At 37.5% G+C, this 22921-nt stretch overlaps 1 protein-coding gene across 1 annotated transcript; it reads right to left on the bottom strand.

Moving 5' to 3' along the window:
- Positions 1–9124: 9124 nt before the first annotated feature.
- On the bottom strand, positions 9125–10315 carry LOC140877423 (uncharacterized). Its single transcript, XM_073280957.1, has 2 exons — positions 9933–10315; positions 9125–9680 (listed from the first exon to the last, which is right to left on the bottom strand). Exons 1-2 carry the CDS (start codon positions 10313–10315, stop codon positions 9125–9127), a joined length of 939 nt encoding a protein of 312 aa, XP_073137058.1.
- Positions 10316–22921: the final 12606 nt, after the last annotated feature.

Genomic DNA, 22921 nt, shown 5'->3' with positions numbered 1-22921 from the left:
GTATACTGACGACATCGCGAGTCAGGGACTGTGAAACTCAAGAACGACTATTCTTGAGTTATCCCGAACAAACCACATACTTGTTTAAGTATTTGTTCTTGAGGTAGAACTTATGTTATTGTCGATCCATCACAGGTAGTGGATCTTTATTGCTTTTGATATGATTGTATATTGAATTGATTCTATGCCAAGGTTGCGGTTAACCTTATTTTCTAGCCCGGAATGGCTACGATAGGTGGATATCCATGTCAAGATCGGTTACGAATCTTGATGGCAATGAAGTGATAAGAATCAATTCTTGAGATAAGCGCGCTATATAAATTGAGTTTTGATTTGAAGTTTGAGTCGATATATGCATTATCTTTACTTTATTTTTGAGTTGATATGTTTAGAGTTGATATGAATTTATTTAACGCAATTATATGTCGATTATACTGAGAATGATTTCTTACCGGAGTTTATCCGGCTGTTGCTTTGTTTTGTATGTGTGCATTGCAACAGGAGGGGCAGGAGCTTTGTTGAGATGACATTGATAGCTCGGGAGAGAGATGTAGCAAGTTTGGACTCGGGTTTTAAGCTGAAGAATGGTAGTTAGATAACATTGAAGTTAACATGAAATTTGTGATTTAGAAGCTCACTTTTGAGACTTAGTGTAGCTTATTGTTTCATGTCTTTACGCTATTCGATTGATGTATTGAATGCATGATTTGATACTTGAAACTTTATACATGTTGATATGCATGTTTTAGAATTTATAAACCATGATATGAGTTGATCATGAAGGCATTTGGACTGATGTGCACGGTTTGACTGCAAAATAGTATTGTTGTTATTTTCTGGAAATGGCTCCCGCTCGATCGGGTAAATGTTACCGATCGAGCGAGGCCCTTAAATTGAAGGCAGAAAATCGAGCATTTTGGGCTCGCTCGATCGGTAGTTTTTGACCGATCAAGCGAGACCAATTTTTGTGCAGACCCGAGAAGTTTGTTTTCTTGCTCGCTCGATCGGCTGATTTTGCCCGATCGAGCGAGGCTCGGAGATTTTTTAAAAAAAAATTCTGCTCTTGATTTATTATTCTTTAATTGTTTGATTAATTGTTTAATTAATCATTAGCTACCCTAAAATGAGATTAGCAACCCGAGGTCCCCACAACAGTTGGTATCATTGCGTAGGTTCTGGACTGAGATAGAAGCTGAGCGAGGTAGAGTGAGTCACATGCATTTAGAGTATTGCATGATTATGCAGTATTTGATTCAATGATTTAATAAATTGCATGTACTCTTGATCTACCTTTGAAATTGAATTAATTAATTTACTGATTTGTAACTTTTCAAATTCTTATCGATGTTATTATAAGAATTTCCCCGGGTGATGTAAGCACCCAGAATCGAAGAGAATATTGTTCTTTGGGTGATGTAAGCACCCTAGACTGACAGTATAGTATGGCCAGACTGAACAAAATGGTATGGTCAGATTGAACAGAACTGTATTATTGCTCAGCTGAATGAAATATCTCTGATTGAACAGAACAGAACAGAATATCAGCGAATGAATAGAGGTATTGCAGGTAGAAGTTGTTCTGAAGAACTGATGTTCAGATACCTGAAAGATACAGATGAATGATGTATCAGATTGATTGAATACCAACTTCGAAACCTAGCAATCAGCTGATGAATTTTGATGAAGAAAGGATGAAAGAACAGAGGTATATTAATTTGTTGGTAAGTGCTTAAAACATGATTTTTGTTTATAGTTCTTTGCCACAACAGATAGAAATGATGAGAAAGAAAAATATACCATCTCAAAGTTGAATATTTTGAATATTGAAAATGTTTTAGTATACTTTGCAAGCCTAATATGATTCTTTGAATTGTGGATGATAATAATGAAGCTCAAGATTGAGTGGTTTAATTATGGCTTGAATTCGAAAAATAGATCTGAATAAATGCTGACGAATGAAGTATGTTATGAAAGACATAGTCTTGTTTAATAGAAATGAAGCTGAATGATGAAGCAAAAGGACAAAAATTGTAAAGATGATACGGTGTGTGAGAAAAACACATAATTAGCAACAATATCTATTCTAGAAGTATACAGAGAATCAGAATGAAATTGCACCTGAGAATGAAATTTCAGGTAACAGATTTATTTTGTTTTGACCTGTCTATTATTGGTGCAATAGATTCATGATAGCTGAAAGCTTATTATATGATCACCTCTATATCAGAAAAGAGATTGTGTGAATTGAACTGAAGAATGGAACTATTGTTTCGATGAACTGAAACAGAAGATGATTTTGTTCGTATTGAAATATCTGTTTATGTTGCATGATAGATGATGATGCAATATTCAAATACAGATTAGTAGAATAATTGATGATAAAAAGCGATTAAATTAGATCAGTAAGAACATAATGTGCAATTGAATATGATGATATAGAATCTCGAATTAAGATTCCGTGATTTCGGGTTGATATGTGATGTTTGAATACAGAAGTATGCCGAAATAAGTATATTCAATGCACTAGATATGTTCATGATCTAAACTAGAATGGAAAGATATGCCGATGAGTAGAGATGGCAGATATATTTCATAAGATTCTTGACTTTAGTTTAAAGTTGTGAACTGGAATTTATCAGAGAATTGATGAGTTTATGAATTGAATACTGCTTTTGAGGTTTACAAAATAGATGATGATATGAAAATCAGTTACAGATGAGTCTTTTATTTGATTTTACTGAAGTTATTACATCATAAATCATGATTTTTGAAATTCTTGATATTGATTTCGAGGTTTTGGTACCGACCTCAATCGATTTTGATGGACTCTTATTCTTTGTTAGGGTCTGATTTGATTTACTTGTCTTGAGTTGAGATGCTAGTGAGTTGTTTTCACTTAGCATATTGTCATTCATATTATTGTTCTGTGGATGACCTTGACTTAAGTGAGTTTTCCTTGATTATGAATTTCAAAAGTTACTGATTGATTGATGTATACATTCAATATAGGATAATATATATGACTCATAAATGATAGAATTTCCAATTGAGATTTGGGAAATAGAACGAAGAGAATAGATGAATGTATGATTAATTGATCTTTTGGATTTATGTGCTTGAAGTATCGAGATAGATACGAAAATAATCCGAATTGCTGTAATCCAAATTAAGTGAGAACTGATTTGGAAGGATTAAAGCACATTGAGATGAGATCAAGTTATTAGAATTCAATTGAGAAATAGAAATGAAGAATGAAACAGGCATTCGATCAATTGATTTTAGATTTTTGTGTATTTTGGTTTGAATATTCAGACGAATATATGACCAATCGTAATGATTTTTGATTGAAAGCAATCTAGAACTGTTTAGAAGATGATAGAAACACAGAAAGTAAACTGAAGTGATGAGAATTCAGTATAGAATGCCATATAGAGATATAAATTGAAGCCTCAGATCAGAATGAATGAATTCTATTATGATTGATTATTTGATTGTGCCTGATATTTCCGAAAAAAGATATCAGAATTTGAAAATTTGCACAACAATAAATTCAATATTCATCCGATAATTGTTTTATCAGACGATAAAGCAAATAGAAGTAACAGAATTAGTACGTTTTCGAATTTAAACGTACAGAGAGTTTCCGATGAATTTGAAAATCGTTGACTAGATTAATTCAGTGATAGTTAGAAACTCCAGAATTGTTACGAAATTGTGATTTGAAAGAATATTTTGCGAAACTACCAAGATGAAACAGTTTATGTGAAGTAAACAGGTGGTAGTTATGAACAGATTGATGGAAATTACTGTCTACAATAATTTGTCTGTATGATCAACTCACTGAATTGTGATTAGATTCGTTACAATAAGAACAGTAAGCCACGAAATAATGTTTCAGATTGAAACATTGGGTTTACTATTAAATTATAATACAGATTATCCGAAGACTTTGAGTACTTTTTGAGGTAAAGGTGCAATTTGATATCCTTGAAGTGGAAGAATAATCAGAGAAGATGAATTGAAATTCGAAAATAAATTTTATCTGATGTGATACCGATTATCAACATATCTGAATACTTTGAAATCTGTGAATACAGCATATACTCTGATTACGAAATAATCCGAATAAACTAATCAGATATGTGGAATACACTGTATGAGATGTGAATAACAGCTATCGATTCAGATCTGTGAAGAAGATAGAGATATGATGAATTACAGGAATGATTACAATCTATTGTCAGGAGTAAGACTTTAGATTTATTCGATAGAATGTGACATCAATTGATTGATTGATGTTCTGAGAGTTGGTTATATGTGATTGCATTATACCAATTGTCGATTGATGGATTATCTGAGTTGATTTTCCGGATATTGAGAATATTCTCAGAACTTTAATACTTGATTCGGTATTACTTGACTTGATGTATTGCCACTTGATGATTATACTTCCTGTAACAGCTAAGGAATCGATTTTGAGATAATGTTATGATGATATGATTAAAAGAAATCAGATTTCTTTGTGTTGAAATGATACTACTGAAGTATATGACATAAGATCAGACATGATTTGTTGATATTAGATCAAATTTGATTTGAGAGACACAAAGATGTTGAAGATGAATCTGTATGAAATGAAAACAGAAAAGAAGAATTAGAATTAGAAATTGAATGATAGATATAACTTTTGAAGCTGAAACTGACTTGTTAAGCGTAAAAGTTATTCCTGAACATCATTCGATTCAAAATTGAGAAAGAACGAAGTTGAGATACAGATTCAGAATGTGACGATGGATACTAATCTTGAAGCGATGAACTGAATAACAGTGTAGACTTGAGTTATGTTCTATACTCTGTATAGAATGATATAGAGAAAGAATCAAGTCGTCACCAAAGCTGAATTGCATTGAATGACATATCAGATGGAATTGATGATTGTATTGAACGAATGTATTCTTTTCACCTGGATAAGTTCAGTATCTAAGTGAAATAAGTATCAGTAGATTCTTCATATGTACTTTATTCAGATGAGATAGATATTGACGAGATTCTGAGTTAAGTCGATTATTCGACAAATCCTTGATTGAAGAAAGAAACAACTCAGATTCAATGACTTAAAGTACAACTGAATAGATACTGATTACAAGAGAATAGAAGCAGATTCGAAGTAATAATCTGACAAGAGATTGAAAGATGAAGTGAGATACGAAATGCAGAGTGGATGATTGAAGTGAGAATCACTTCAGATAATCATTCAGTCTATTAGATTTGATATTCTGGATGAATACGATTTCGAGGACGAAATCATTTCTTAAAGAGGAGGAATTGTAAGGCCCGAAAATATTAAATTATTAATTATGAGATTTGAGAATTAAATTTCATATTATGGGCTAATATTGATTTGAGAAGTTATGGAAATGATAGATTTAATTTCCGAGCCGAAAATATTTAATTTGAGAATTTACGGATTTTGAGAATTAAATTTCGAGAATTCTTAAATTAAAAGAATAAATATTTGATTTGAATATTTATGGAATTTGAGATTAAATTCCATATTTCGGAAATTAAAGAAGATGTATTTTGAAGATGAAACCCGACCAGGGGTTGATTTGAAAATATCGAAGATTTGAGGGCTAAAGTGCAAAAGGTCGGGATTATTGATTTAATCCGAATTTATTTAATTTTAATTCAAGTATATTTAATTTGAGAATATTTAGAGTTTCGATTTTAATTCTATTATGCTTAAATTATTTAGGATTGAAATTGAATTAAAAAGAAGGTCGAGGACTGAATTGCAATTTCTGAAGACTTAAGGGACTAAATTGCAAAATATGCAATACATATCCGATTTTTGAATAATGAATCAGCCTTGATACGTGTTATGTTATTTTTCAATTCAGAATTCTGAAGCCGAGAACAGAGAAGTCGAGAGTTCTTATATTTCTTTGAATTCGATTTCTTCAAATCGCCGTAACTTTTGCGTCGGTTGTCCGATTTCGATTCCAAAAGATGTTCTGGAATCCTTGCGACAAGGCCTTCGATTTGATGTAAGTATTTAATCCTTTTGGCATGTTTTGAAGATTGATACATGGCAGAGATCAGATTATGCATTTATGTTTGTGTTCTTGAGTTCGTATGCCGTTCGATATCGAAGTTGGATTGAAGAATGATGATCGTTTGTAATTTCTATGATATGACAGCATATATTTCGAAATCTATAGCTGCTTAGATGATGGTTTATGATGATATATTGCTGGTGTATGATGAATATGATGTTAGTGGAATTCGATATCGTTTCGGTTACCGATTTTATACCGTTATGTCGTTGGTTCAAGACTTTGATCATGTTTGAGTTTATAATGCTTGAGCTGAGTTAGATATGAGTTGGTTTCTGATATATGCAGCATGTTTACACTTCATATCAGATTATACTTGCATGTTTCGAGTTCGAGAAGCTACAATTCGAATCGGTCAAGAATTGGGCAAAGTTTGTAACTCGTTTTGCCTTGAAGTTTGAGTTATGATTGAGCTGATTTTTATGTGAGTTGTAGCTGATATAAATAGCTTGATATGATATGTTTCAGATTGTAAATAAGAGATTCGGACTCGAGATTTTAGCATTTGAGAAACGAGATAGAATAGCTCAAGGTTGAAGTTATGCTACCTTGAAGATTGGATGATGAACTTGAGCAAGTTTGATGGTTATTATTTGATGAAGGTTATACAGATTTGAAGCAACTACGACTCAATGAAACGAAAGGTATACTGACGACATCGCGAGTCAGGGACTGTGAAACTCAAGAACGACTATTCTTGAGTTATCCCGAACAAACCACATACTTGTTTAAGTATTTGTTCTTGAGGTAGAACTTATGTTATTGTCGATCCATCACAGGTAGTGGATCTTTATTGCTTTTGATATGATTGTATATTGAATTGATTCTATGCCAAGGTTGCGGTTAACCTTATTTTCTAGCCCGGAATGGCTACGATAGATGGATATCCATGTCAAGATCGGTTACGAATCTTGATGGCAATGAAGTGATAAGAATCAATTCTTGAGATAAGCGCGCTATATAAATTGAGTTTTGATTTGATGTTTGAGTTGATATATGCGTTATCTTTACTATATTCTTGAGTTGATATGTTTAGAGTTGATATGAATTTATTTAACTCAATTATATGTTGATTATACTAAGAATGATTTCTCACCGGAGTTTATCCGGCTGTTGCTTTGTTTTGTATGTGTTCATTGCAACAGGAGGGGCAGGAGCTTTGTTGAGACGACATTGATAGCTCGGGAGAGAGATGTAGCAAGTTTGGACTCGGGTTTTAAGCTGAAGAATGGTAGTTAGATAACATTGTAGTTAACATGAAACTTGTGATTTAGAAGCTCACTTTTGAGACTTAGTGTAGCTTATCGTTTCATGTCTTTACGTTATTCGATTGATGCATTGAATGCATGATTTGATACTTGAAACTTTATACATGTTGATATGCATGTTTTAGAATTTATAAACCATGATATGAGTTGATCATGAAGGCATTTGGACTGATGTGCACGGTTTGACAGAAAAATAGTATTGTTGTTATTTTCTGGAAATGGCTCCCGCTCGATCGGGTAAATGTTACCGATCGAGCGAGGCCCTTAAATTGAAGGCAGAAAATAGAGCATTTTGGGCTCGCTCGATCGGTAGGTTTTGACCGATCAAGCGAGACCAATTTTTGTGCAGACCCGAGAAGTTTGTTTTCTTGCTCGCTCGATCGGCTGATTTTGCCCGATCGAGCGAGGCTCGGAGATTTTAAAAAAAAAAAATTTCTGCTCTTGATTTATTATTCTTTAATTGTTTGATTAATTGTTTAATTAATCATTAGCTACCCTAAAATGAGATTAGCAACCCGAGGTCCCCACAACCTCCCTGATGGATTATGGTGATGGCATCTCTCTCAAGATCTTTACTTTCTCCGGGTTTACCTCTATTCCTCTCTCGGTTACTACAAATCCCAAAAACTTCCCACTCTTAACCCCGAACACACATTTAGCCGGGTTAAGCTTCACCCCGTACCTTCGCAAGGTACCAAAAGTTTCTTCCAAGTCAGAGATAAAATTGTCCCGAGTCCGGGACTTCACCAAAATATCATCCACGTATACCTCCACATTCTTGCCCAATTGGCTTTGGAAAAATTTGTCCATCATCCTTTGATATGTGGCTCCTGCATTTTTTAACCCGAAAGGCATAACCACATTACAAAACGTTCCTCCAGATGTAACAAAACTGACCTTATCTTGATCCTTCCGAGCTAAAGGGATCTGATGATATCCCTGATAAGCATTCATAAAGAAAAGCACCTCGAAATCGGAAGTAGAATCCATTAATTGATCAATACGGGGCAGAGGATAGCAGTCCTTGGGACATGCTTTGTTCAAGTCGCGGAAATCAATACACATTCTCCACTTCCCTGTACTTTTGGGTACCAACACCACATTAGATAACCAAGTAGAAAATTGTACCTCTTTGACGTTTCCTGCTTCTAGCAGCTCCCGGACTTGATCGGCAATGACCTTATCCTTCTCTTTCCCAAAGTGTATTTTCTTTTGCTTAATAGGTCGGGATCCCGGGAGGATATTTAGTTTATGCTCAACCAAGTGAGCCGGGATTCCAGTCAGCTCTTTGGGAGACCAGGCAAACACATCCATGTTCTGCACCAGGCAAGCTTTTAACTGCTTAGCCAAAGCGGACTCCAAACCTCGAGCAATCCTGGCAACCCTCCCCGACTGTCCGGGCACTAACTCCACCTCCTCATATTCTTCTTTCACTTCTCCCACTGCGCATACCTCCTCTCTCCTAGAATCGTCCCTTCTTTCCTTTCCCCGGGCTTTCTTATTGTCCACTCGGATGGTATTCACATAACACCGCTGGGAAGAATGCTGATCTCCTTTGACTTCACCAACTTGATTGCCCACCGAGAATTTGATCTTTTGGTGATATGTAGAGGCGACAGCCATAAAGGCATTTAGGGCCGGTCTCCCTAAGATAATATTGTAGGAAGATGGGGCTTCCACCACGGTGAAAAGAGCCATGATGGTCTTCTTTGTGTCACGCGATCCCAAGGTGATTGGTAATCACACTTCCCCTCTAGGCCGGATGGTATGTCCAGCGAACCCATACAAAGACATTTTTACGGGATTGATCTCACACCCCTGCAACTCCATTTGCTCGAATGCTTCTTGGAAGATGACATTCACAGAACTCTCGAAATCCACAAACACTCTTCTTACATCATAATTAGCAACTCGAGCCCGAATGAGCAAAGCGTCGTTGTGAGGTAAGCATACTTCTTCTAAATCTCCCGGCCCAAAGGTAATGACAGGACAGGGATCTAGCCTCCGGGTCTCTACTCCCATAATTTCTCTTTTACTCCAAGATTTCTGAGCCCTATTAGAATCCTCATCCGTAGATCCCCCCGAAATCATGTTAATCACTCCTTTGGAAGATCCTTCTTGGGGTTTTTTGTCTGGCCTCCAAGGTGTCACTTCCCGGGCCTTTGGGGGGTCGGGCCTATTGATCCATGGGATGACAGGCCTTGGAACACAAGGGAGTCCCCGATGCTTTTTCTCTACCTGTCTTGCTTCCTCGGGTATAGGCCGTTCTGGTTCTACTATGAGCCTCCAGCACTCACTGGTGTCGTGGGTGTTTACTCAATGCACCAAGCAATATTTTCCTGGTCTTTTCGGAGGCACTGGTTGGGCATTCTCCTCACACAGATGAACCCCTTGATCTCGGGCTACCCTGTGAGGAGCGTAGGCGGCAAGCCTCCCCGGTTGATCCTGCCTTCTCCTCCCTTGACTACTCTGGTTCCCCTTCTCCCTGTGTCCTTCCTTCCTGTCTTTCTCCCTCTTCTGTCATTGGGCTTCCTCCATATTGATATACTTCTTGGCTCGAGCCAAGAGGTCCTCAAAGTATTGAGGAGCCCTCTTGACTAAAGACCAAAAGAATTCTCCTTCTCTAAGTCTCTGTGTGAAAGCAGTGATTTTGGTTTGTGGAGCACACGCAGGTACTTCTAGGGCTATCCTGTTGAATTTTTGAATATAAGCCCTCAAAGATTCCTTGCCCAACTGCTTTATCTCAAAAAGGCTGAGAGTAGTTTTTTTATACCACTTGCTGCTGCTGAAGTGTTGTAAGAAAACTTCCCTAAATTCTTTGAAAGTTTTAACACTACCCTCTTCCAAGTTGTCGAACCAACTTTGAGCGGAGTCCACCAAGGTAGTCAAGAATACTTTACACTTGATTTGATTGCCATAACAATGTAACATGGCTACATTTTCAAATCGAGTCACGTGCTCCTCCGAATCGGTGGTGCCATCATACTCCTTGATTTAGGCAGATTTGAAATTGTGAGGCCTCGATTCTAATCATCTAATATTAGGGTAATTATTAACACAATTAAACAAAAGGATTAAAGATTTAAAAAAAAATTAAGGGGTTGCTAGCTCGATCGGTAAGATCTTACCGATCGAGCGGCCAAAAATAATCCAAGTTTTTGCCCAAAATTTTAGGACCCCCGCTCGATCGGTAAGATTCAACCGATCGAGCGAGGTGCTCTGTACCAGAAAAATTCTGGTATCTCTACTCCAAAACCAACTCAACTCAAACCATGCAATGATAACATAAAAACCCATTCAACAAGATACAAAGGATTAGGTCTAGAGTTATACAATCCTCACAATATAACATGCATAAAAATTTCATCTAGTTCGGACTTATTCAATACAAAAAAGAGTTCGAATACATAAACGACTCCTAACATCCTAGCCTCACTCTATCCTCTCAACCATCTAGTCATGCTGCCTCTGACTCGGTCCTGCCCCACCTGCTGCCAAGTACACATACAAACAAAGACAACAGCCGGATAATCCGGTGAGAATAATATTCCCAGTAAAAGAGACAAGCATAAAATATCACGTAATATATCAAACATGATATATAATAAAGTTCCACATAAACTTCAAGTATTTCATTTACTGCGGAATAAAATGATATGCATGACTTTAAAACTTCTGGATTGACAGACTCATATAATCAAAAGGAATTCTTCTTTCTTTCTTTCTTCGGTTTGGGATCCCGAGGTTAAAATATCCCACAATCACACCGAACTTCCCTTTCGAGGTGGACGAGGTATATTTTAATCCTCTAGACTCTAGGGCATTATAGTGAGTTAATCGACACTTGTAGTAAATCTTCTACCAAGGCCACTCAACTATAATCTTCAGATCGTCTAATTCAAAATGAATAATCAATCGGTTCAATATGAATGCATATGAAATCTAGTGCACTCAAATAGTAATTCCATCATAAGCTCAAATAAGCATATAAACATGCAATATGTGATTTCCTCTAGGACACTCGAATCAATCCGGATTCAAGTTAATCGTCATATTTCATTCAAAAGTCGTCTTATACCTTCTCGTTGTTTCACAATCTTCAATCTGTAAAACAACAATTCTCAATTCAAACTCAATCAAACTTCTTCGATTGATAAATAAGAAAGTTGATACTATACCATCTCAATCTTCCAAACTGATCGAAGCTGCAATCTCGCAACTCCAAGGACTTCGAATCAATCTAACAGAAGAAGTAATAAGATCAATATCGATAGCAAAACCTCATCAAACTCGATATAATCAAATCAATAGAAACGATATCCCTAAACTCAAACTGACGGCATAACGGCTATAAACTGATCAAACCAAAATCGCAGACAGCAGAATATCAATTCCAAATACTCAAACCAATTATCTAACATCATTTCCAAGTCAAACCCAGCACATCTCAAAAATCTAAGTTTCAAAAATCATAAGAAAAATCATATCAAATCCGATCGTCGAAATTTCTCCGAACCCTTTTAGATATACTAACACAGCCACCTCAAGAACATCCTCTCCGAATTTAAATCTATTCTAACAACATCCAAAATTTCAAACCTATTAGAAATAAGAGAAACTTACTTCCAAACGGAGCACTCGATGCTGTGATCGCGGATATCTACTCGAGATTGAATTCCAACGGACGGATCGAGCTAAAAATGAAATCACAAAAGCTTGGGGAAGATTTTGTCGCTTCAATGGAAGAGGGGACGGTTGGAGGTGATGAAGGGATGAAGTGAAGACTTAGTCAAAGTCTCAACCTTATAAAAAAATCCATCTTTGCATTTTAGTCCCTGAAATTTCCGAAAATTGCAAAATGGACCCTGATCAATAAAAAGTCGGCTTTCGAATTTTGAAATCACTGATTATCTCAAATAAAGTCAATTAAGATAATTTGGGGCGTTAAAATTCTCCCCCTCTAAGAATAGATTTCGTCCTTGAAATCAAAGATATCAACTCATAAGAAAGAATAAAGAATTCCAGAACAGAATTAAGGACTCACGTCAGATAAACAAATCCAGAAATCTCTGCCTTATATCAGATTCTGTCTCCCAAGTTGCTTCTTCGACTCCGTGATGACTCCACTGAACTTTCACCAAAGGAATCGATTTGGTTTTGAGCTATTTCTTCTTCCTGTCAAGGATCTGAATCGGTCTATCAAAATAACTCAGAGTTTCATCGAGTTCAGCTTCGTCAGGTTGAAGAACATGAGAAGGATCTGGATGATATTTCCTCAACATCGAGACGTGAAATACGTCGTGAATATCAGATAAAGAAGGAGGAAGCTCTAATCTGTAGGCTAGATCACCTATCATCTGTAAAATCTCATACGGACCGATAAATCTCGGTGACAACTTCCCTCTCTTCACAAATCTAATAGTACCTCTAAACGGAGAAATCCTCAAGAATACTCGGTCTCCTTGATCAAAAGATAGAGGTCTGTGACGGATATTCGCATACTTCGCTTGTCGGTCTTGAGCAGTCTTCATTCTCAAACAAATAATCTTCACCTGCTCAGCCATATCACGAATCATATCTGGTCCCAAGTCAGGGGACTCAGACATCTCATCCCAGTACAGAGGAGATCTGCACTTCTTTCCGTACAATGCTTCAAATGGTGTCATTCCTATACTCGTCTGGAAGCTGTTGTTGTATGAAAACTCCACAAGAAGCAACGAATCCTGCCAACTGGTGCCAAAATCAAGCACTACCGCTCGTAGCATATCCTCCAGAGTCTGAATCGTTCGCTCTGATTGACCGTCGGTCTGAGGATGGTATGCGGTACTCAAGTGCAAAGGAGTACCAAAAGCCTCCTGTAGACTATGCCAGAAATAAGAATTAAACCGAGGATCTCTGTTTGAAACAATCGATCTCGGCACACCGTGCAATCTGACAATCTCTCTGACATACAACTCGGCCGTCTGATCATGACGATATGTCATCCGATACGGAATAAAACGAGTAGACTTCATCCAACAGTCAATCACTACCCAAATGGCATCGCATCCTAGAACAGAACGGGGTAGTTTTAGGACGAAATCCATCGAGATATGATCCCACTTCCATTCCGGAACAGATAAACTGTGCAGAAGACCACCCGGCCTCTTTCTCTCGGCCTTCACCTGCTGGCAGTTCACACAACGGGATACAAACCTCGCAACATCACTCTTCATCTTCTTCCACCAAAACTGACTCTTCAGGTCGTTACACATCTTTCGGCCTCCTAGATGAACACTGAACCGACTGCAATGTGCCTCCCGCAGAATACGTTGTCTCATCTCAAAAATATCAGGCACAACAATACGGTTATTCACAAATAAAACATCATTTCTGACCTGAAACTCAGACTGGTGTCCAGATTTCACCTTCTCTATCAAATGTTGAATACTCTCATCGGATTTCTGTGCTCCTCTGATCGACACAAACAACTCTGGCTCGGCCTGGATAGCACAAAATCTGATAGGATTCCTATCTGATTCAAACTCCAATCCAGAATTGCAACAGTCATCAATCAAACGAGACACACCGATGGTTGAAAGAGATAAGGAACAAAGCTTGCGACTCAAAGCATCGGCAGCTGCATTGGACTTTCCTGGGTAATACTTAATCTCGCAGTCGAAGTCCTTCAATAAATCTAGTCATCTCCTCTATCTCATATTCCACTTAGACTGTGAAAATAAGTAATTAAAACTCTTATGATCAGAAAAGATCTCAAAAGACTCACCGTAAAGATAGTGACGCCAGATCTTCAAGGCAAAAACAATAGCAGTGAGTTCAAGATCATGAACTGGATAGTGAGTCTCGTGTGGTTTCAACTGCCTCGACGCATACGCTATCACGTGCTTCCTCTGCATAAGAATACATCCAAGACCAGAATGGGAAGCATCGCAATACACCGTAAAACCTCCCGAACCTGATGGAATAGAAAGTATCGGAGCACTAGTCAATCTCTTCTTCAACTCAATGAAACTGGTCTCACACTCTTCAGTCCAAACAAAAGGCGTGTTTTCCTGAGTCAGCTAGGTAATTGGCTTCGCAATAGAAGATAAACCCTGAATAAATCTGCGATAGTAACCCGCTAAACCCATAAAACTTCGAATTTCAGGCACAGAAGTCGGCCTACGCCAGTTCATAACTGCCTCGATCTTGCTGAGATCAACAGATATCCCCTCTCCAGAGATAATGTGACCAAGAAAAATGACTCGGTCCAACAAAAACTCGCACATCGATAGTTTGGCAAACAACTGTTCAGTTCTCAAAATCTACAAAACAATCCTCAGATGCTCTGCATGATCAGCACGGCTCTTCGAATAGATCAGGATATCGTCAACGAAAATAATAACAAACTCATCTAGAAAGCGCTGAAATATTTAGTTCATCAACCCCATAAAGACTGCTGGGGCGTTAGTCAAACCGAACGGCATGACGAGAAATTCAAAATGGTCATACCTCGTCCTAAACGCAGTCTTAGGGATATCCTCTTCTCGCACTCTCAGCTGATGATACCCAAACCTCAAATATATCTTCGAATAAATACACGAACCCTGCAGTTGATCAAAAAGATCATCTATACGAGGTAAAGGATACCTGTTCTTAACTGTCGCATGGTTCAGTTAGCGGTAGTCAATGCAGAGACGCATAGAGCCATCTTTCTTTCTAACAAACAGAAAAGGAGCACCCCAATGTGATACACTAGGTCGAATGTATCCCTTGGCAATCAATTCCTCCAACTGATCCTTCAATTCCTTCAATTCAATCGGAGCCATTCTATACGGTGCTTTAGAAATCGGCTGAGTACCTGACATCAGTTCGATGCCAAATTCAATCTCACGAATAGGCGGTAATCCCGGAATCTCATCCGAGAACACATCAGAAAATTCTCTAACCACTGGTATGTCAGTCAACTCCGGGCTAGACTTCAAAACATCCACTGCATAGATCAGAAAACCCTCTGCTCCTCTCTGCAATAGTCTAGTCATAGACAAAACAGAAATCAAAGGAATTCTAGATCGAGAACCCTTACCAAAGAATCTCCACTCATCTGTCATTTTTGGTCTGAAACGGACTACCTTCTGAAAACAATCCACTGTAGCCTTGTACTCAGTCAAAACATCTATACCAACTATGCAGTCAAAGTCAGACAAACCAAGTATAACACAGTCGAACTCTAACAAATTCCCTTCACTACTCAATTCACAATTCCTAACAAAATTCCTCGAAACAATTCCTCCACACAAAGGTGAAGTAACAGAAACCACAGCAGGTAACGGCTCAAAAGGTAAGGCATGCTTCAATACAAATTTCTCAGATATGAAAGAGTGAGACGCACCCGTATCTACCAAAATATAAGCAGGATAACCAAAGATTGTACAGTTACCTGCAATCACATAATCAGGTGCTGCCTGAGCCTGATCCTCATTCAGAGCAAAAACTCTCGCCTGCTATCGAGGAGGTTGGTTCAAGTTCTGGTTACCTCCTTGACGGTTCTGTTTTTGGGGCTAGAAAGAGTGAATTGCATTCGCTTGCCTCTGAGGTGGTGCGGATTGTCTAGAAGTATTTCCACTCTGAGCTTGCTCCGAGCCTCTATGGAGACAAAGTCTAGCATAATGTCCCGTCTGCTGACAGATGTAGCAATTCCCAAAAATCCCTCTACACTGGTTGCTGGAGTGACGACCTCCACACTTGCTACAAGAAGCTCTAGAGGAACCTGAAACCTGTCCAGAACTGAACTGATTCGAGCCACCCAAGATCGAAGAACTGCTTCCTGATTTCTTAAACTGTTTTCACTTCGGTTGGTAGTAATCCTTTCTGTTGCCTCCACTGCTACCACCTCTGGATCTCTGAGGTTTATTCTGAAATTGAGATGGCTGGTTCTGAAACTGTCTCTGTTGCTGCTGAGATGCAATCTGATTCCCTCTCTGCCTCATCAGCCCTGCCTCAGCACCCTTGGCCTGATCCATTGCATCAGCAAAGTTATTGGGTCTTCTAGTATACACAAGAGTGAAGATATCAAGATTCAAGTCATTGATAAATTGATCGGCTTTAGCTTCTTCGTTGTCAGCAATGTGAGGTGCGAACCTCAACAAGCTGTCAAACTTGGCAACATAGTCCTCGATATTCAAATTACCTTGCTTCAGATTTGCGAACTCGGCACCTTTATCCTTTCGGTACAAAACTGGAAAGAACCGCTTATAGAACTCAGATTTAAAAAGATTCCAGTCAATAGTTGTACCTCGATTCTCAAAAGCCCTCTTTGTCGCAATCCACCAGTTCTTCGCAACTCCTCCCAATTGATGGATGACTAACCTGATTCTGCGGTCACCAAAATAGTCGAGAGAATCAAAAAGCTGGTCTATGTCGTCCAACCAACTCTCGCAATTAACTGGATTCTCCATACCCTTCAAAATCGGGGGTCGGAAAGATTGGAACCTCTTCAGTAAGGTCTCCATAAGCGTAGTTGTTGCATCCATCTGATCTGTTACTGTACTGCCCTGTTCGTTCGGATGAGTGTTCACAGGCGGATTCTCATTCGGAGTAACAACTGGCGGTGGGTTCTTATTCAAAACTCTTCGAGGACCCATAATCTGATAATCAAATGTTAGGACACAGATAATCCAATTCCCATAGTTCCATAAGGTCCAAAACCTTCTCTGAATAGTAGCACCACTTCGAGAATATTCTCATTCGATCCAGAAACCATCAATTGATATCTCAAGTAATTTCATGATTTATAAATTAAATCACATAATCATGTAATTCTCAATCAGTAAAGCATGCTCGCATCATATTTAATAAATCAATTAAAAAACTCAAAGACACGCAAGAAGCCAATTCAAGCGGACTCGATATACCCCGCTCTCTTTTAAATTCAGTCCAAGATCTTATGGCTCAGATACCAATTAATGTGAGGCCTCGATTCTAATCATCTAATCTTAGGATAATGATTAACACAATTAAACAAAAGGATTAAAGATAAAAAAAAATTTAAAGGGGGTGCTCGCTCGATCGGTAAGATCTTACCGATCGAGCGGCCAAAAATAATCCAAGTTTCTGCCCAAAATTTTAGGACCTCCACTCGATCGGTAAGATTCAATCGATCGAGCGAGATGCTCTGTACCAGAAAAATTCTGGTGTCTCTACTCCAAAACCAACTCAACTCAAACCATGCAATGATAACATAAAAACCCATTCAACAAGGTACAAAAGATTAGGTCTAGAGTTATACAATCCTCACAATATAACATGCATAAAAATTCCATCTAGTTCGGACTTATTCAATACAAAAAGGAGTTCGAATACATAAACGAATCCTAACATCCTAGCCTCACTCTATCCTCTCAACCATCTAGCCATGCTGCCTCTGACTCGGTCCTGCCCCACCTGCTGCCAAGTACACATACAAACAAAGACAACAACCGGATAATCCGATGAGAATAATATTCCCAGTAAAAGAGACTAGCATACAATATCAGTAATATATCAAACATGATATATAATCAAGTTCCACATAAACTTCAAGTATTTCATTTACTGCGGAATAAAATGATATGCGTGACTTTAAAACTTCTGGATTGATAGACTCAGATAATCAAAAGGAATTCTTCTTTCTTTCTTTCTTCGGTTTGGGATCCCGAGGTTAAAATATCCCACAATCACACTAAACTTTCCTTTCGAGGTGGACGAGGTATATTTTAATCCTCTTGACTCTAGGGCATTATAGTGAGTTAATCGACACTTGAAGTAAATCGCCTACCAAGGCCACTCAACTATAATCTCCAGATCGTCTAATTTAAAATGAATAATCAATCGGTTCAATATGAATGCATATGAAATCTAGTGCACTCAAATAGTAATTCCATCATAAGCTCAAATAATCATATAAACATGCAATATGTGATTTCCTCTAGGACACTCGAATCAATCCGGATTCAAGTTAATCGTCATATTTCATTCAAAAGTCGTCTTATACCTTCTCGTTGTTTCACAATCTTCAATCTGTAAAACAACAATTCTCAATTCAAACTCAATCAAACTTCTTCGATTGATAAATAAGAAAGTTGATACTATACCGTCTCAATCTTCCAAACTGATCGAAGCTGCAATCTCGCAACTCCAAGGACTTCGAATCAATCTAACAGAAGAAGTCATAAGATCAATATCGATAGCAAAACCTCATCAAACTCGATATAATCAAATCAATAGAAACGATATCCCTAAACTCAAACTGACGGCATAACGGCTATAAACTGATCAAACCGAAATCGCAGACAGCAGAATATCAATTCCAAATACTCAAACCAATTATCTAACATCATTTCCAAGTCAAACCCAGCACATCTCATAAATCTAAGTTTCAAAAATCATAAGAAAAATCATATCAAATCCGATCGTCGAAATTTCTCCGAACCGTTTTAGATATACTAACACAGCCACCTCAAGAACATCCTCTCCGAATTTAAATCTATTCTAACAACATCCAAAATTTCAAACCTATTAGAAATAAGAGAAACTTACTTCCAAACGGAGCACTCGATGCTGTGATCGCGGATATCTACTTGAGATTGAATTCCAACGGACGGATCGAGCTAAAAATGAAATCACAAAAGCTTGGGGAAGCTTTTGTCGCTTCAATGGAAGAGGGGAAGGTTGGAGGTGATGAAGGGATGAAGTGAAAACTTAGTCAAAGTCTCATCCTTATAACAAAATCCATCTTTGCATTTTAGTCCTTGAAATTTCCGAAAATTGCAAAATGGACCCTGATCAATAAAAAGTCGGCTTTCAAATTTTGAAATCACTGATTATCTCAAATAAAGTCAATTAAGATAATTTGGGGCGTTACAATTAGACTGGCAATGGCTCCCTAACGATCTCCGGGGAGAAAGGGCAGCCCAAAATTTTGACCCGCGAGGATTCCCGCGGGTCCATGTTCTCCAGTTTTTGTATCTTTTGTTTCAACATCTCCAGTTCTCCTGCCATATTGATATTTGCAGACCCAGCATGTGAGTTCCCCTCCTCTTCTAAATGTATGCTTTCTTTGTTCTTCTCTTTTTCAGGCCTCGGCTCATGTTCTTTTCCTCCTTCTAGAACTTTTTCGTTCTCTTTCCCTTGGCCATCCTTTCCTTCTTCTTGTTGTATGGCCAAGATTCTTTGTACAGCCGCGTCTACCATAGCGTTCATTTGCTCTTGAATTGCGGCAACTGCTCGATGAGAGTCGACTAGATCATCAATGATGGTCATATCTACTCCTTGAACTCACTTTCCCACAGACGGCGCCAATGATGCGATTATCATAAAATGGGTACCCGGGGTGGGTAAATTCTCGGGCGAAATAGCAGGCGAGTTCCTCGTTTGTTTGGAGATGAAGCCTACACGCTGAAAAACAATGAAACTCGTAAATGGGGAGCCTGAATGGTTTCCGACGTCGCCACTTCAATGCTTAAGTCAGACTAAGATGTATGGAGTGGGCCTATGATGTTTAAGAAAGTGAGTGTGTGCGGAAATGATAATGATAAGTGAGAAATTCTGAAAAAGTTATCTAGGCCAGGCGCCCGAGCCTGGTATTTATACTCCTCCACCCGGGTCATCAATGATTACTGGTTATGGACTCCCTGACAACTTTTAGGGTGATGGGATGGTTACCACGTGTGATTTAGACACCCCATTATCTCAGGAGAAAACCCATTCCGTTGAAACATGATTAGTAATGATTTGGTCTGTGCTCAGAACCTGAAATACTCCAAGTAGACGTGGACGCTTCCTGGCCCTAAGAATAGAAAAACTAGGGTCCCACCAGCTTTCGTTCTTTTCCTACCTTCCGAAGGCTTATTACTAGATTCCCAGCTCTCTTGCTTGTAGTCCCGGGCTCCTCTCGATCTCCTGGGATTCCCAGGCCCTCTCGGGTAAATCTCCCGGGTCTAAGAAAACCTCCTGGGATATTGTACCACCCGGGTGATTTCCCGGGCCACCCGAGTCCCGGGTAATCTTTCGAGGATATCACCACACTTCCTAAAGATAGTCGGGCTAGAACCCGCTCCGCTGTCCCGAGGAATTAGTATCTTTGCAGCTCTCTCGCTTGTGGTCCCGGGCTCCTCTCGATCTCCTGGGATTCCCAAGCCCTCTTGGGTAAATCTCTCGGGTCTAAGAAAATCTCTCGGGATATCGTACCACCCGTGTGATTTCCCCGGCCACCCGAGTCCCGGGTAATCTTTCGAGGATATCAGTAAACTACCTTCTAAACATTTCGTTGATCTTAACAATTAGAATTCCAATTAAAAACATACATCAATTTCGAGTCGAAATAGAAGTTTAAAAATCATATGCATGTGTACATTAGTCAAACCATTAGATGAATAATGCAGCCCTCAATCCCGAACAATTTATGGAAATAGAAAATATAGACAGTGCAAACTTATTTTGAGTCATTCTAAGATAGAAGTTGTCTATGATCTTGAGATCAAATCCCATTTAATTCAAAAAAAATTGAATATCTTTCCATCAAAGTTATATTTAGATTTTGAAATTGAAATTTAATAAATATTGAAAGACAGGTCTCTGAAAATTGAAGTTTTGAAAGTTTAATAGAGAATTTTTCTTCTTGACAAAACGTGAGTTTGGGAGGGAATTTTCTAGGGTATAGGAAGGTTTCTTATCTATAAAATGAGAATAAAAGATATTAATGGTGGAAGACATTAATGGAAAATTACAAAATTCATATCATCCTAATTCCTATCAAGTAACTACTATATCACGCTCAAACTTAATAAAACTAGCGACAGAAGCACATGCAGTTGCGTGTGAGATATAATATATGAATATTTTATAAGTTTTTATTTATGAAATAATGTATTATTTAATAGTTGAAAATTAATTATTGAAAAAATAATATAAATTTAATATGCTAATATAATCAGATTGATATTTAAGATTTATACGTTTGAAATTATATAATCAAAGAAGCAAAAATGATACAAATTAGTTTTAAAAATAGAAAATGTTAGTGGAAAAAAAAAATTGAGAAAAAGATGGACAAAAAATGATAGAGTTGAAATATGATTTTTGATGTGTCATGACACACCAAAAAGTAGTTACTTTAAGACTCGGTCTTTATAAAATAATATAAAATAGTATAGAATAGTATAGTATAGATAGTAAAATATAAAATATAAAAAAGAAATAATAAAGAAATTGTATACAAAGCGAGTGTGAACTGTGAAGGATTCTTTCTTTCTTTTTTATTTATTTATTTATTTTTTTAAGATATGAACTGTGAAGGATTCATTGTATATTCGTATTACATAGAAATTGCCGGGTTGGTATAGCTTCGCTTCCCCGTCACGTTGTCATTACATTATTAGAACTAAATAAAATACAATCAAATGTAATGTTCTCACTCCACCTCCTCTCTTAATTATTTTGTATAGTCAGGAGATCTTGTCTTACATTAGAAATCTCGAATACATTCTCATAAATAAAAATTTGCATTCTTTTGCTGTTCTCGAACTCTAGAATATAATTTTTTTTTTTCTTTAAAAAATGAACCCTCTCCAATGTATTGAAATGCACCGTTGATGGTAAAATAAAAAAACAAAACAAAACAAGACAAAAAAACAAAAATTTGACTCAAAAATCTCCTAATGAAAAGAACCTACTTTTGCAAGCCCAAATTTCATTTGTAGCCTACAAATAGGAATATGCGAGTTTAACCTTATGGAGTTTATGGACTTGGCACAATTTAATTAAACAATTTGATAGCACATTCATCATTAAATTTTTCCCATGTTATTTAGCTAATGCGACCAAAACTGGAATTTTAGTATTTCAACAAAAAAAAAAAAAAAAACTGGAATTTTAGTGGTGTACGTACTTGACCAATCACATGCAAGTCAATAACCAGCTATCAATGAATCGAATAGAATATATTTGTATTTTTCAATATTTGGTCAATTTAATTTATACCTTATTAGCCATTAGCCACAGCTAATGACATTGCTTACCATTAATTAAAAATTATTTAAGTTCACCCTGTTTTTCGGTCTTCACACTGCCTTGGGAAAAAAAAAGAGGTGTTTTTTTTTGGGTTTAAAAAAGAGCTGTTTTCAACTTTATAACTTTTAAAAAATATCCTATTACAATCTTAAAAATGCTCCAAAAAAAGGGTACTGTCTGTAAAATAAAAAATAAAAAATAAAAATCCTGTACAATAAACTTATTTTGGGGCTAATTAATTCTATGTTAACACACCACTGGAAAACCATCTCTTGAATTATCAGGCCTCGCATGATTTTATATGTTATCTACTTTGATGGAAAGGCTATATAGCACATAGGAATGGCGGCGGAACAGGTTCGAGCGGGGTTGGACAAACCCGAGACCCGCCCCGCCTTTTCTTGGACCCGCCACGCCCCGTGAACTTGGCGGGTCCAATTCAAATTAGACCCGTTGGACCTGTCAAATTTTATATAATTTAAATTTAAAATTTTTAAATAAGTAAAAAAA

This window comes from Henckelia pumila, chromosome 2, assembly GCF_033568475.1.
Source record: "Henckelia pumila isolate YLH828 chromosome 2, ASM3356847v2, whole genome shotgun sequence".
NCBI lineage: Eukaryota > Viridiplantae > Streptophyta > Magnoliopsida > Lamiales > Gesneriaceae > Henckelia > Henckelia pumila.
This window is presented reverse-complemented; position numbering and strand designations above follow the sequence as displayed.